The 16,972-nt window shown below is 45.4% G+C and overlaps 1 protein-coding gene across 4 annotated transcripts in view; it reads left to right on the top strand.

The window, feature by feature from the left end:
* Positions 1-16,972, top strand: part of cdk14 (cyclin dependent kinase 14) — a 177,239-nt gene that overhangs the window by 102,697 nt on the left and 57,570 nt on the right. For all 4 annotated transcript variants that reach the window (XM_068569451.1, XM_068569452.1, XM_068569453.1 and 1 more), the window contains 2 exons: positions 1,404-1,497; positions 14,621-14,684. In XM_068569451.1, coding sequence (XP_068425552.1) covers positions 1,404-1,497; positions 14,621-14,684 — 158 coding nt within the window. The remainder of the gene's footprint in view (positions 1-1,403; positions 1,498-14,620; positions 14,685-16,972) is intronic.

Genomic DNA, 16,972 nt, shown 5'->3' with positions numbered 1-16,972 from the left:
CTTTAAGCCGAAGTGCAACATGTTTAAAAAACATAAAGCATTCGAAGATTCTTCAAATCACAATCAGCCAAAATCCCCAAATGGCACTTTGGAGCATCTCAAAGGGTTAAACAGCGTGTTGAAGGACGACACATTGCATTATTAGTTGTTGCAGACTGAACATAAACAAGTCATAACGTTCACGGCGATGAACGCGACGCTCACCTCCGCTCGGTGGGGCGGCGCTCGTGTGGCCGAGGACGCGAGCAGGCGACCGAATGGATGTTGTGACTGTCTGGTTACCGTAACAACAGTGTCACAGCACTGCTAGCAAAAGCCTCGAGCAAGAGGGGCGGAGCATAATGATGATTATATTTAAATGTCTCATTTAAATGTCTTTATTTAACAGGAACAACTCCCTCTGTAGGGAGACTGTAGGCTTTGCTGTCTGTGTGAATGCATATACATACATGTACACGAGCGTTCAAAGGTTTGGGGTCAGTTTCTTCACAAGTTCTCTCATAGAATATCCTTCATTTCTAAGAACAACAACAGACTGGAGAGTTTCACATGAAAGTTCTCTTTTTCTGTTCATTTTGAGAGTTTAATGAACTCACAAATGTGAAGCTGCAGATCCTCAACCAGCTCAAAGGAAGAACAGTGTTATAGCTTCTCTCACCAGCACTACTGTGTTCAGCTGTGTGACATCACTGCACAAGAGTTTTCAAGGGTTTTCTAATCATCCATTAGTCTTTTAGGGGGATGATCAAACACAATGTAGCATCAGAACACTGATGCTGCTGGAAATGGGCCTCTATACACTATGTAGATGTTTCATTAAGAACCAGACGTTTCCATCTAGAATAATCTTTTACCACATGAAGTGTATTTCTGATACATTTAATGTTATCTTTATTTAAAATCAGTGCTTTTCTTTAAAAAATAAAGACATTATTAAGTGACCCCAAACTCTTGAACGGTAGTGTACATACACACAACAAACATAAATACATCCTCACACTTTTGATGAAGGGCATACAATTAACTTCAACAGGTTTAGATTGTGGTTTAGCTTCTCTCTCTGCTCCATCTGTACACACACACACACACACACACACACACACACACACACACACACACACACACACACACACACACACACACACACCTGTACACGTGTAGAACCTATGACTAGTCGGACAGGAAGCTGGCAGCATTTTGAGGAAAAAGTCCCAGATTAAAGTCTTTCTCTCTCAGCCAGTCGATGAATCTGTCAGGAATCACTAGCCCTTTGGCAAATGAGCGCTGTTTACACACACACACACACACACACACACACACACACACACACACACACACACACACACACGCAAACACACACACTGATAGTGTTATTATTGACCGTGTGCCGTTCTCTCTTCCAGGGGAGTTGGCTGCATCTTCATCGAGATGATCCAAGGCGTGGCTGCCTTTCCCGGGATGAAGGACATCCAGGACCAGCTGGAGAGGATATTCCTGGTGAGTCTGTGTGTGTGTGTGTGTGTGTGTGTGTGTGTGTGTGTGTGTGTGTGTGAGTGTGTATGAGTGCAGTTGGCTGGACTCTCCTGCCCGTCAGCCCAACAACAGCAGGATGATGGGTTTGGATATACAGAGAATACCTGAGGTTCGGTGCCCAGACCTCCCTTTGAGGAATAATAACGCTTTTGATCTTCTCAAAAAATATCCCACTGGCCTACAGACACATACGTGAACTTTGCCATAACAACATATGTGTGTTTATGACGAGAGGAAGCCTGTTCTCATAGAGAGAGAGCACGAACACAGCAGTCATAGTTTACATTGAAGGATACTTGTACGAGACCAACCGGCTTTCAAATGGTCTATTAGTGCGCTGTGGTTTAGGTTTTGTACACTGTGTCATAATCTTTTGGATTGTTTTTAAATAGTACAATTACTTAGTTTGTAATAAACCTGATGAGAAGGTGAGCTGTGATTCTGCCTGGCAGGAAATCCTGATATAATATCGCTGCCATATTGCTCCGCCCTTTGGGCGTCTGCGTCTCAGTGGTGGAGCAGCCTGTCAATCACAGGGCCGGCGGTTCGATGGTGTGAATGATGACTTGCAGTGTGAAAGCACTTTGTACAGAAAGTACAGACCATTTACCTTTTATCCTGACCGGAGTAGGAATGCAGGGGGGTAAAGAAAAGACTTTTAACTTTCAAAGGTTAGAAAGAAATTGGTCTCTTCTAACCGTCATAGTGGGGGGTTCAGGGTCTTGCTCAAGGACACTTCAACATGCAAACTATGGAGAGACTGGGACTCAAACTACCAATAGATAATATATAAAATATATATACATTTTCACTCTGAGAAACATGGCTGTCCATCATTCATCTGGCTGTAGAAAGCCTCTGGAACAACGCAGATATCAGCGCTGGATCTGAATCCAGCGTTCCTCCTGTTGACTGTGATTTGCCTCTTCGGGCCAACGCTTCAAGTGTTTTGAACATTCACTCAACATGAGTTTAATATTGTATCATAATTCTTCAGAAGCAAATGGTTCATCCCTTCAGGAAGAACCCTTTCTAAACTCAGCTCCCCTCTTTGAGTCCTACATAAGCTGACATGCGGAGCCTCGTGTTCACCTGTCAGACGTTCTAGTGCCTTTAACTGTCATCCAACCGCCTCTGATGCGAAAACAGCTCATTTCCAGACAACGACATGAAAAGCGTGTCCCATAATGCATCGCTGAGCTGACGGCGCTGTCAGCTGATCACAGTGGACGAGCGGCAGAGGAGGAGGCTTAGGGATGCGGTCCGGAGGCAGTCCAGCATCCATCAGCAGAGCCGGGCAGGTGCCTGAGCGCTTCGCTCCAGACACATTCCTGTTAGCGTCGCAGTGCTGTAAGTTTGGGAGGAGACGCGACAGCGGCAAACAGAAACATCTGCTCCCTTCTACTCCCGTGGAGCGCTACATGCTAGGCAGGTTAGCTCGTGTGTTTCTGGGTGTCAGGTCTTTCCCTGAGATAAATATCACCTGCGGCGTCACTACGGGGTATAAACATTACACTTCCCCAATGCTGACACTAAGCATTGTATCACACGTAGGTTTTGTGAAATTATATGTTCAAATATGCAAATGAGGCATTATCTAATTGTAACTTTTATGGTGAATTTAGGAGGAAGCAAGAAAGCAGTAACATAACGACCGATGTGGAGCCCCGTAACCACGGAGCAGTACTTGGCTGCTCACTTGATGTTTGTTCTGACGTGTTTGATTAAAGACAATGTCCATCAAGTTTATTCTTGCCAAAAACAAAATGATAACCTCATTGGCAGAACTTAGTTGACTGCACTCAAATCATAAAATACACCAGTGTCCCATTAAACTGTCAAGAAACTGTTTGCTTCCTCACAATGAGCCACACCTGGCCGCAATGCCTCTCCTAATTATATAGGGCCGACAGCGTAGCGCCCCCTGTGGTGGGAGGTACAAAATACCCAAAACATGCAAAACTTGTCACAATCAAAATAGCCCTTTTTTTATTGAGCAATCCATTGGAAATATATATGCATTGTTATCTTCCTTACTCTAAATGAGGTGAAAAGTAAGGGTTGTCTCATGTGTTGACTCAACATGGACCACAGGAACGTGGTTTGGGTTCCCGGCAGTTGAACAACAGCTCAGTGGCCGTTAAGTAGTTACATACCGCGTAAATAATGCACATATCACTGCATTGAAATCGTAGGATGGCATATATATATTTTAAAGTGGAGAGATGTCTCATGAGTCCTTGAATCGCCCGATCTGCCATCCCCCCATATCATTTCATCCCCAATCTCTTAATTGAAGCAGAGTGTGGCAGGGCAGACATAATGGATTTATATTCATAGGCTGGAAGGCCCTGAATAATTAATGTAGAAAATTATAGAGATGAGAGTATGAAAGGGTCTGAAGTCAAGTATGGAGACAAAGGATGTTCACTGCTGTTTGGCCTCTGGGCTGAAGGCTAAAGATACCCATCTGAGAGATGGGATGGATTTTGGATGAAGGGATGTGCTGAGGTGGAGGAAGGCCCCGCAGGCAGCAGTTGTCTCACAGAGCGCGGAAGAAAAATGCTTCTTATCGATTGTCTTTGGTGCCAGAAGGGAAAGGCAGGGCTTCCTGCACACATCTGTACGGCTGCCATCCCCTCAGACACACAGACTCGCCGTGATTGGACGAGAGCGGTCCGACAGCGGGATGGCCGCCGGCCAGACGGATGATGGGGCTCAGCTGCACACTGCTCCCCCACAGAGGCTCTTCCCTTTAGTTAGAAATCTTTAAATGTTTTACGTTCTGGCGCCATCATGGTGGACCACCGAGGAACTGAATGGATGCAGGTAATGTCTGCCGGACACCGGGACAGCCGGGCTACGCTATCGATCCATTCATAATATTTGAAACACATGATTGATTCTGCACAAAGAGACTTTAATGCCAGATATACACAGTGAACATTGTAACAGTATTGTGTTCTTCCCAGATCAGTACTGTGTGACATTTAGGAGCCTATTTGAACAACCTCACTGCATGACGTGTCACTTTTGAGAAACAAATGATTCTGTAAGAATCCCCCGCATTCATTTTGTAGATCAACGCTAACGGCTTTACCTCCAATCTCCTGAACCACATTCATATTTAAAGGCGTTATATTTAAGGTACATGCATCCATACGTCCCATCAGTGAGTCCATGCGTACGCAAGTCTGTTGACATTTTACTTTGTGTAAAATCCTGTTTTTTTCTGTGCTATGAGGAATAAATTCCTCCTTCAGCTCAGAGTCCAGCGGGGAAGACTGTCAGACCCTGTAGCAGTAAAATGAGGGAGTCTGGCGCTTGGAAACATTACCACTTGTGTCCACAGGGAGCGCCAAAACCAACACAAAATGAAAAATTCGTAATGTTTATTAGCTTTAAATTATAGAATTTACTTTTCTTTCTGTTTTTACATTTTACTTCATCCATAATTACTGAGGTTGTGTTTTTTGTGGGTTAGACATTAGAAGTTATATCAACCTAACATCCATAAACACAACATAACCTGAACTTTCTTTTGTATTCCAGCGATTTCCATCTACTTTTGATCATAACACAACTTTACAATTCTATTTCATCCCCTATGTAATAATAATGGGCCAAACTGAGCCTTTGCTAATTCCCACCCAAATCCCATTCTGTGTTTTAGTTTCCATGCGTACGCAAGTCTGTTGACATTTTACTTTGTGTAAAATCATATTTTTTCTGTGCGATGAGGAATAAATTCCTCTCCAGCTCAGACTCCAGCAGGGAAGACTGTCCCTGTAGCAGTAAAATGAGGGAGTCTGGCGCTTGGAAACACTACCACTTGTGTCCACAGGGAGCGCCAAAACCAACACAAAATGAAAAATTCGTTATACATATTAGCTTTACTTTCTTTCTGTTTTTACAATTTACTTAATCCAAAATAAATGAGGTTGTGTTTTTGTGCTATTAAGAATACATGCCATCATTTTATGAGCTGTCTTCTGTCCTCTGCATAAAGTTGTTAGATATCAAAAGTTTTATCAACCAAACTTCCAAAAACACAACCTAACATGAACTTCCTTTTGTATTCCAGCGATTTCCATCTACTTTTGTTTATAACACAACTCTATAATTATATTCCATCCCCTATGAAATAATAATGGGCCAAACTGAGCCGTTGCTGTTTCCCATCCAAATCACATTCTGCGTCTCAGTTAGTTTGTATTCAGCCGTCAGGTAGAAGTAGAAGAGACAGATGAATATGTAAATGAGGAGGTGTGATCGCAGCACCAGCTCACCTGTCAGAGGGAGCCTGGTGTTGACATTTCCCTCCGTCCTGGCTGCTTTGCGGCCCTGTGTGCTGTCAGAACGGGTCAGAGTTTGGATGCGCAGCCTCAGAGACTCATGTGAAGGGCACCATCGATGAATTATGTGGAGTCAGAAGCATCTTAAAGGCCATGTTGTTTGAAGAGAGGAAGAGGGAAAGGTCAGCCTCCATCACTGTTTGAGAGGCGCCCTGCCAGGAGTCGAGTCGGCACATCGAACGCAACGTCCTCGGAGCTGGAATGTCACACGATGCCCTGGAGTTTTTCTCATGTCAGCCAAACCTTCAGCGGAGTGGCCCGTTTGCGTTCTCATGAGGAGCAGCAGCTCCTGAAAGGTGCTGCTGCTCATCGCAGGGTTCCTAGGTGGAGTGTGACAGTATTCAAGGATCATTTATTGTCATTCTGCATCACAGGGATCCATCCATCCCTTATCTTCCAGCCTGTCTGAGGCCGGGGAGCAGGGGCAGCGGGGCTAAGCAGGGTATGCCAGACATCCAAGAGAGGCATCCAGATCACCTGGCCTCGGGGCTCGGCTCTGAGGTCCCTCCGGATGTCTGGTCTCCTCACCCGATCGCTAAGGCCATCTAACGGCTGAAGCTCATTTCAGCCGCTCGTGTCGGCGATCTCTTTCTCTCGGCGGCGACCCGAAGCTCACGACCAGAGGTGAGGGGCGTCTCGCAGATGGGCTGCTAACTCTCAGCTCCCTCGACACTGCTGACGCTGCCAGTGTGACGACCTGTGTTTACACCGGACACAGGGCTGCACGCCGACGCGCATTTGAAGGCCACGTCCGATTCAGCGACACGAGGAAAACATGACAAAAGAAAGCAACAACAGTAGAGCGTTCATGGAGGACTTTTCCTACATTTCCATCAGGAATCAAATGGTTTTTAACGGGAGGAGACGGCTGATTCCTTCGTCTATTTTTCTTGTTATTTTTACACATTTATTGTCATTCATTCAATATCGAGGGGACGTGAAGCACGTGACCTTTTGCTCCAACATGTATTTCTGAGTATTTGTGCGCAGCAGGGACCTTCTCCTGCTGTCTTTGAATTCGCTGGAGTGCAGATTAAGGGGCCAGTGAGTCGGATGTAAGGCATTAAGCGTTGAAGGTGCAGATTACAACTAAGTGAAACTTCTCCAGTGTGCAGAAGCACGATGGTGGCGGACGGCAAAACAGGAACGGCCCCATCGGTGACTCATTCTAAGATAACGGAAATACAAAGAGTCTTATTTCCAAGGTGGTTGTACATGAGAGGAAAACATACTTTGTTATATTGTATTCCATCTCCACCGTCAGCCCCGTCGATGCTGTTTTGTCGGGCGAACAAAGGAAGCGGGAGAGTTTGTTGTAGTTAGTATTCCGCTAGATAAACCCCATTTACACAGACATACAGCAGAGAGGCTGCAGAATAAATAGATAAATACATATATCCTCAAATAGCTTTCCTGTCCTCTACTCGTTGGTTTTCGCGGGCCAATTTCCCTTTTCCGATATCACGCCTCTGAGCGCGCACGTCTGGGTGAGCGAGGCGTTAATATCCTGCCGTTATTTATTCAAAGTGTCTGTTTCGGCTGCATGCTGGCGTAATGACACAGGCCTGGGTTTTTCTTTAGATAATCTGTAACACGGCTTTGTGTCTCTCTCCCTCTCTCTCTCACACGCTCCCTGAGAACGTCTGTGTGAATTAAAGCCGTGGCGGATGAGGCCGGCACAGGCGAGCTGGTTAACTAGCTGTCAGCACAAAGATTACGTCCACTGGAAGCACCTTATGAATATGGACAGGTCTATCTACCGGAAATAGCCTGTCGGACAGGTGTGTGTGTGTGTGTGTGTGTGTGTGTGTGTGTGTAAAAGACAACAAGCTGCCTCCTTATATTAGTGGGAGTGAAATAGCGGTTTGTGGTGAAATATGAGCACGAGCAATCTGACAGCTATGGATAATATGACAGCTTATGTTTCTGGACACGAGACTCGGGATTTACACCAACACATTGGAGACGTCACGTGACCATCATAATCAGATTATTGTCATTGATCAGATTGCGGCAATTAGGATCTGGACATGATTCTGAGGTGAGGGTTTCATTAGTATCCTCGTTGCCATGTCTGATTGACGCTGCCTCCCGCTTCTCATACACGGTCCACATCTTCAGTAATTCACTGTATTGTGTTTGTGTGTATGGGATGCTGATGTCGTAACCGTGAACCGTGGCGTAGTGTTAGGAGCGACACATTCCATGTAGGGAGGTGACTTGCACCCAGGAGACCTTCGTTCATGTTCTGTCAAGTCAACGTTGACAGTTCGTCATGTTACTTGTCATTGATTTGTTCATCAATATATTGTATGTATATTTTTTCTGAGCTTTCACGCCGTGAAAAATACGATCAACCAATCACGTTGTGCGGAGCGGACGCATTCAAACCTCCACTACAGCTGACAGACACCGACATGGACCCCCTGCAAACTGTTCCACTTCTTTCAAACCTTGGCAAAAGCAACGCAGACCAGATCCACTACTTCCGTTCTTACCTTTCACAATAAAAGCCCTGGACATAAACAATCTGTAACTGTTAAAAAGAGCGTACTGGAATTCCCTCTGAGCATTTTGCCGGGAGGACAGTCTGACAGTAATCTTAGATATACAACAATGTACCTCAGACAGACTGCCGGATGCTGCTCTGGTTCAACGGGACCCTGCTATTAAAAATGAATGACAATAATACGTTTATGTGTGTGAAGGAACATGTCACCCAGTGCAACAGTGAGGCTCATTGATGTGTTTATGGATCAGCCTTTGATACTCTCACACTGCGTGTTACTAGATACACTGACATGGAATCTGTTGACGAGAGGAAAAACATCAACTTTCAGTAGAACCATCCTTTCATGTGTCCTTCATAAACAGTGCGTATTAATGCATATGATGCTATAAAAGAATACGATGCCATTAGAAGCCTTTGTAAGAGGAGCAGGAGAACTCTAAGGACTCGTTATTGCAGCAGAAGGGTGCAAATACTCTCTCTCTCTCTAGGAACCTGGTTTATTTAGTGTCTCTGCTAGGAAGAGTAAGCCAGTGTACATGCGAGCTGGTCTTCCCTCAGGAGCGAGCGAGAGGCTGCCGGGGAGATAAATAATAGCATTTCACCAGCAGCCGCTGTGTGAGTGACACGAGCGTCCATCTGCTGGACCCAGACAGGGCAGTCCGGGCTTACTGAACACATTCCACCGGCGCAGTGGGACACAGCTGATCCACTTGGCTCTGGTTCTGATCCGTTTGACCCTCCGCCTGGAGGCGAGCCCAATCAGACGGCTGTCGGAGAGAGCAGGTAGAGGTGGGACGGGGATTGTCTGAGCAGAGCAGGAGCCGGGGGGCCGGGGGTCAGCGTTGGGACAAAGAGGGAGGAATGTGCGTGAGGCCGGGGTCAGCGCTGGTGTTTGTGTTGAGATTAAGAGAGCGCTCTCTGAGGACACACACACACACACACACACACACACACACACACACGAGATACAAACCTGCAGCTCCCAGGAGATGGTGAGACTCTTAAGGGACGGCACAAAGGACAGACATGGGAACAGGGTGTCAAAAAGAAATGGAAGTTATCGGCATGAAGACAAGTTACAGTTACTTTTCTGAAAGGTTTTCTGAAAACTCAAAGATGAATACAGAGATGATGGTTGTTTTGTTAGAAATAGCAGCGACCTCCTGGTAGGTGACCTGTCCAACCTGCAGAACACTTGGAAACAGGTGTAATTATAAAAGATTCTTAAAATGTTGAGTCTTTTTTGCGATTTACATAAAAACGGTCAGGCGAAAACGGTCAGGCGAATCTCGTGTTGTCACGCGCTAAACTTGTGTACAGCCTGATGCTGCGTTGCACCACAGCCTCACTGAACAGTGTCTGTGTTCCAGTTGCAGCGTCCTGCAGTCGCTCTACGGTCACGACCTCCTGGGCACAAAACGCTTCAGCCCAAAATCAAAGGTGCAAAAAAATGATAATGGCTAAAATTCCTTCCGATTTACTAGTTTGGGTCCGTCTGACACCTAAATGCAATGCAACCACGGTTCATGTTATTAGTAACACCTGTACTCTTCCTGCAAACACAGGTGGAAATGTCTGTCATGAGAAGAGTCTGTTTCTTTCTCTGCTGTGGCATTTTTAAGTTTAAGGAAAAGTCCACACAATGTACACATAAATGTATGAAAAGACGTCTTCAGTAGGCGTGTAACGATACCCAAAATAAAGGTTTGGTGTATGTTTGCATACATAAAATGTATAAGGACACAAAAGCCACATTCGCAAACGTTCGCCTCCCATTGACTTCTATTCTACGAGAGCAAAGGGAGGAATACACGTGTTCAAGTCCAAGTACCTGAGCCGTCACAGTGCTGCTCTTCTGGGACTGACAACCAAGAGTCTGCATTGCTGCCTGAGGCTGTGGAGCTGGAAGGATGCAGTGAGTCTGACGACAGATCATGTTGCATTATGGGAACTGTGGGATACTCCTTCTTTTTTTGTTTTATCCTTGCTCGAGATCTTTGTAAAGCCACACATGATGTTTGTTTGCTCAACCCAAGCAAGTAAATTCATGTGTCATATATTTTTTGCTTTCTTTCAACTTACAACATTAACCCCGTACGTTTGTTAAACCTTCTAAGAAAAACGCAATAACCCTGCAGAAAATGCATTTCCCTGCAGTGCCGTGTATGGGAACGTAGTTTTGAAGGCGACGGGGCGGCTAACGGCAGCAGAGCAGTGCTGGTGCTCCTGTCTGGAGGCAAACTGACATCTACTGTAGCTGATTCACTGACTACGCCTAAATATCCCTTTAAGGACCTTAGATAATCAGCATCACTTCGTCCTGACGCTCCTCGTGTCAGCTGCTTGTTCCCTGTGATGAGTCTGAGCTGCGTTCAGGACCTGGACAACACAGACCTCTCTCATCTCTTCATTCTCTCTCTGGCAGCACACATGTAATTGGGCGTGTTCCCGTGTGAAGGTCAGATGTTCTATTTGTTTGTGTCTGGCTGGCCGGGTGGTCTGTGACATAGTTTGGGGGGTTTCAGAATATGTGTGTCTGGCAGAATGTGCACGCGGCGCTCCGGGGTCACGACCTGCAACCTCACAGGAATTCCTCTGAGGCAGAACTTTCTCCCCTTCTGATCCTCCGTTCTCTTCCTCCGTGCTCTCACACGCCATGAGACAGCCCCGACGGGTTGACATGTCCACATGCTCTCACATGTTCATCACCACGCGTGTGCCGGGTCGGGAATTCTCTTTCCCAGCAAAGGTTTTGTTTTCCATGTCAGATATGGAGAAGAAAAGAAAAAGCAGCATCAGCATCATTTGTTCTCTATCTTTGCTTTCAACTGACACAGATGTGCATCAGCTGAGTGAACGAGTGAGCTAGAAAGTGTGTGTATGACGGGTCGAACCAACACGTTGCTCATGCTGCTGCAATTTTACGAATTTACTAACGCCCGTAACATAGCAAGCATAATTATTTTACCTAACAAATGTACTTATTTCAACTATAACCAAAAATATTATTTTCTTAAACCTAAGCATGTGCTCTCTTGTGTCAGAAATATTTAAAAAATAGTGTATTTTATTTTATATACATGGAAACTCATAATTTAAGGGTCACGTGACATTACATGAGGGTCACGTGACACCACTTGAGGGTGACGTGACACTACGTGAGGGTCACGTGACACCGCTTGAGGGTCACGTGACACCGCGTGAGGGGTCACGTGACACCGCGTGAGGGTCACGTGACACCGCGTGAGGGTCACGTGACACTGCGTGAGGGTCACGTGACACCGCTTGAGGGTCACGTGACACCGCGTGAGGGTCACGTGACACTGCGTGAGGGTCACGTTACACCGCGTGAGGGTCACGTGACACCGCTTGAGGGTCAAGTGACACCGCATGAGGGTCACGTGACATTACATGAGGGTCACGTGGCATCGCGTGAGGGCCACGTGGCATCGCTTGAGTCAAACTTCACAGAAATGGAGACAGAAGAGACTCGATGCTTAACTTTCATTCCACACATGAAGTAGTATTCCACAACATCTGGAACCACATGTTGTGAAACAGATGTTGTGAAATCCAATGTGTGAAATCAGACGTTTCCCTTGTTTCCAATGTCTTAACGAGGTTTCTCCAGACGTTTCTGAGCTGACTGTTCGTGTTGAACACTGGAGGCCACCTCGCCGTCCACACCAACAAGCTGTTCTCAACTAATTTAAATCAAACTATTCCTCATCCTGGAATGTTTTCTTACCTGTCGCCTACTTTTATATTTGTTTCAATAAAGTTTATTGAAAAAATAAATATCAAATGGGATCGTTGTCTCATTATGATGACTATCCGTGGAGCCCCGCCCTCTGCGTCTGCAGACCAGGTAGTCGGTGTAAGAAGTGAAAGAGAGGATTCAAAGCAACCTCCAGGGTTTATAGGCCCTTCGGCTTATGTGGTAAAATACTTCATTCAATTCTCCAACACAGTCCTCCTTCTGCTCAGTCAAAAAGCTCGCCTCACATCAACAGCTGTGACGTCTTAACTAACTCCAGGACAAAACCTGGCCGAGTCGTATCATGTGCCGTTATGTTGCGCCTGCTCTGCTGTCGGGATGTTGCAGCCTCCCCTCCCTCTGTGGTGCTGTCTGCAGAACTGGCCGTCTCCCCTTCCTTAGTCTACCTCTGTGAACATGGAGGTCTGCCCGTGGACCCTCTCCTTCTGCCTCTTCTGCCGGTAGATGAGTGGCATGTATCCTGAAAAAGCAAACCAGAGAAGAGGCTCATGAGGTGACAACACTGACGATGAGGTGACACGTGACATGAAGAAGCAACGCACAGCGGCTTTCAGCCCCGATCTCCACACTGGATGGAGGATTTATATTTCTTCTGATTGTCCGGTTTAAAGTTTCTGCATATTCGAGTTAAAGGGGAAAACATGATGAAACACGGTTTGGTTCTCGTGTACATTCATGTGGGTGTCTGGAGTAAGACTCATGAGAATCCTCCTCAGGAACGATGACTGCGATCTGAACGGCAAACTCCTCTCTTTACTCAAAGTACATTCTGCAGCTGCCCTTATAAAGTACTTAGTGTTGTATGCAGCATGCATTCAATTGGGACATACTTCCTCTTAGCGTGGGACCTTGAACTTTGACCCTCTTGCTCATATATCTGCTGCAAGGGATTGTGGGTCAGAATAGCCAGAAAAGCGTTAGCTTTCTTTTTTTTTTTTTAAAAAACTACAGTTTAATATGCAGTCTAAATGATGTGTAGTTCAAAAGCTGGGATTCAGAAAGAACAAACATGAATATCGATACAAAAAATCTAATAATCAAATGAAAGAAAGGTCCTCTCCTGTGTGAACATTGCATTTAGAAAACAATTATTAAACAGAAGGCAAAAACAGTCTCATAAGAATGTATATGAAGCTTCATCTGGTCAAAACAATACTTCCCAATATGACTCTCCTACACATGGAGGACGTGTGTCATGCTGGTTTTTCATCATTTATTGTAATTTCAAGCGAATACAAACTGAACACGAAAAACATCATTCTGTATTTGGATCGATCTTCACAACCTCCAGTTCTTAACAGTAAAAAAAAGATTTGCATTGACTCCCATACGATCTGATCTTTCACCATTCCTGCCATAGCACTGTCCCAAAAGACACATCTATATCCGACAAAAGCGTTGAAATCAGTGTTAATAGCTTAATAATTCAATAATTTGACCGATTCGCTTAATGTTTTGTCATATTTTCATAAAATCCATGGAATTTTGCCAAAACACATATTAGACCTAAACAATGGGACTTTTTTTTAGATGAAGTTCAGTAGCTGAACTCATTGAACTCTCTTTGTCCCGACTCCGCTTCCTGAAGACTCACTGAGGGCCTCGTGGAGCTTTACTGCCCTCTAGTGCCGTGTTGTGCCATTACACCAACTATGATGCCCATGACGAGGCGAGCTTCCCTCTGACCATTTATTTGTAAATCCCTCTGGTTCTCATTCACTTTAAACACGTCATGTTCTGCCCTGGGATCCCTCTGCGCATGGAAACATCTATCTTCTAAATCCCTCAACCTTTTTCCTCTCCTTTGTCTGTCGACCACGTGACGGAGAGTCGTCCCTGTGATCCCGCGGCGCAGCTCGCTGTACGCAGTGAGCTCCCAACAGCAGATCTCAGAGCAGCCTCTCTGTGCAGGACTGTGCTGCAGATCACAGACAAAGCGGGCAATCTGGAAACTATTACGCTGCTGAGCTGCGATGGATCATGTGGAAGGCATGTCCTGCTCTGGGTTCTGTCATCATAAACCCCCGGCTGTGTGCGTGAGAACTCCAGCCAACCTCTCCATAAACGCTGCACTAATCACGACTATTGCGCAGGCAATGGGAATGGAATTCATCTTTCTCTATCATGCTCGTAGCATTACAGTCCAAGAACGACTAGGAAAGCATATCTATAATCCATAATGCATCATTCACACTTACTCATCTGAAAACCTTCCGATAGACTTCCACCACTACTTTAAAAACTGATAGTTGGAGTGTTTACTGACATCATCGCAGTCCTTTCTGTATAATCTGTCTGAGGTGTTAGCTTCCCATGCTAACTGCTCTGCCCAGAAATCCACATGGAAGTTGGTAAACTTGGTTTTATTCTGTCTGAAAAGTGCTGGAGTTAATCCCAAGAGTATTCATGTGTTCTCATCTCTTTCCTCGATGTGTGTTTCAGGTGCTCGGCACCCCGTGTGGGGACACCTGGCCCGGAGTTAACTCTTTGCCTCACTTCAAACCAGGTGAGACTTTCCTCGTCCTAAAGTCACACGGTGAATACATGTAAACCCTGACCAACTTCTTTTACCCTCGCCGAACTGAAGCGAACACAACCCGACACTTTACCCCTAAAAAAAGAACACAGTGTTTACGATATCCATCCATCCATCCATTATCTTAACCGCTTATCCTCATTAGGGTTGCGGGGCGCTGGAGCCGATCCCAGCTGTCAAGGGGCGAAGGCAGGGTACACCCTGGACAGGTCGCCAGTTCATCACAGGGCAGACATATAGACAAACAACCATTCACACCTACGGGCAATTTAGAGTCCAATTAACCTATGCAGCATGTCTTTGGACTGTGGGAGGAAGCCGGAGAACCCGGAGAGAACCCACGCTGCCACGGGGAGAACATGCAAACTCCACACAGAAGGACCTGCCAGACCAGTATCCGAAACCCGCCCCGCCCGGGATCCGAACCACAGACCCTCTTGCTGTGAGGCGTCAGTGCTAGCCACTACACCACCGTGCAGCAGTGTTTACGATATGATTCGGTTTATTTTGTATAGCCCAAAAACACAGATTACAAATTTGCCTCAGAGGACTTTAAACTCAGTAAACGTCAGACATCCCTGTCCCGGGACCTCACATCGGATCAGCACACGTTTCACTCAACTCACACTTAGACACAATGTTTGCTCAATGATTAGCATGGGTCTGCAAAGCATGATGGTAAAATGAGTACACTTAAGCACTCTGGTTTATAGAATTGAGTTGTAAAGGATTTTTAATATTTCCGGACTGTCTGTGATCGTTGGAAGGACATGGATATGACCAGATCTGGGTATAAGAGCCATATTGTATTTGTTTGAACCTGCAAGTTGAAGTCATAATAATGTAAATAACAGCAGGTCATGTGGAGAGCAGATGAAAGAGCACTTTAACATCCCCAAACTAGAACCGTCATCATGTTATCCTATTGAGACCTCGCAGTGAAGTGTTCACAACGAGTATAGGAACTCTTGGGAGCTATTGCCAAACATGTGAATTGGGAGTGACCTTTGACCTCTCACCAAAATCCAATCGGCTCATCTGTTAGTCCAGGTGGGCGATTGTGCCAAATTTGAAGAAATCCCCACCAGGAGTTCCTGACGTGTTGCGCTTACGAGAACAGACGGAGTGACAACCCAAAAGTCTCTGCTCAGAGGCGTAATGATGCCAATGCAGATGTGTTGCTCGTGTGCTATTGGTCGAGCTCTAGGCCTCGACTACCTGACCATCAACATGCACTAACGGGACTGAAGACCAGACGCTCACTGTACTCCATGAATGCAGCAGCAGCAGCAGGGGGAGGAGGAGGAGGAGGGCTGGGCGTGGGGTGGCAGCTCTGCCAGGGCAGCCATGCCCTCTGGGAGCTCATTAGGGCTTTTTAGAGGGAACATGAATAGAGGGACTGCAGATTAGTGTTCGCTGATGGAGGGAGAGAGAGAGAGCAGGAGCGGAGGAGAGGGGACCGGCAAAGACGGACATAAAGAGGGTCGGAGTGATGGCGCGGGGCGGCGAGGCATCACAGAGCTGTGTGTCGCCGCCGCCCATCTCCAGTGGCCAATTAGGGCGCAACTGGGGTGACTGTCGTGGTGACACACACACACACACACACACACACACACACACACACACACACACACACGTCCAAATGCACTCTCTCATCCTGTGGCCATGGCGACGGGTTCTCTTGTTTGCCTCTCACACACTGTGTGGAACAGCTGTCTGAGCCGCGACACACACACACACACACACACACACACACACACGGACAGCCTCCGAGCGTTGCATCTGTTCATGTGATGCTGTCATGGCTGCACTTTCAACAGACAGGAAGACGGAGAAGTCTTTAAATATGTAGTTATGCGGCGTGATATATGTATATATATATATATATATATATATATATATATATATATATATATATATATATATATATATATATATATATACATATAACCAATAAGATCATTGCAAAAAAATAAATAAATACACGTGTGTGTGTGTATATATATATATATATATATATATATATATATATATATATATATATATATATATATATATATATGTATATATAATTATGTGCCATTACATATATTATATATATATATATATATATATATATATATATATATATATATATATATATATATATATATGTATATATAATTATGTGCCATTACATATATTATATTTATTTATTTTTTGCAATGATCTTATTGGCTGAACAAAAAGATCACCACATTTCATGAGATTATGATCAA

The sequence above is a fragment of the Clinocottus analis genome, unplaced genomic scaffold (genome assembly GCF_023055335.1).
Source record: "Clinocottus analis isolate CAN_PGR_092001 unplaced genomic scaffold, fCliAna1.0.p SCAF_9, whole genome shotgun sequence".
Taxonomy (NCBI): domain Eukaryota; kingdom Metazoa; phylum Chordata; class Actinopteri; order Perciformes; family Cottidae; genus Clinocottus; species Clinocottus analis.
Note: the sequence above shows the minus strand (reverse complement) of the source record. Positions and strands in the feature narration are given on the sequence as shown.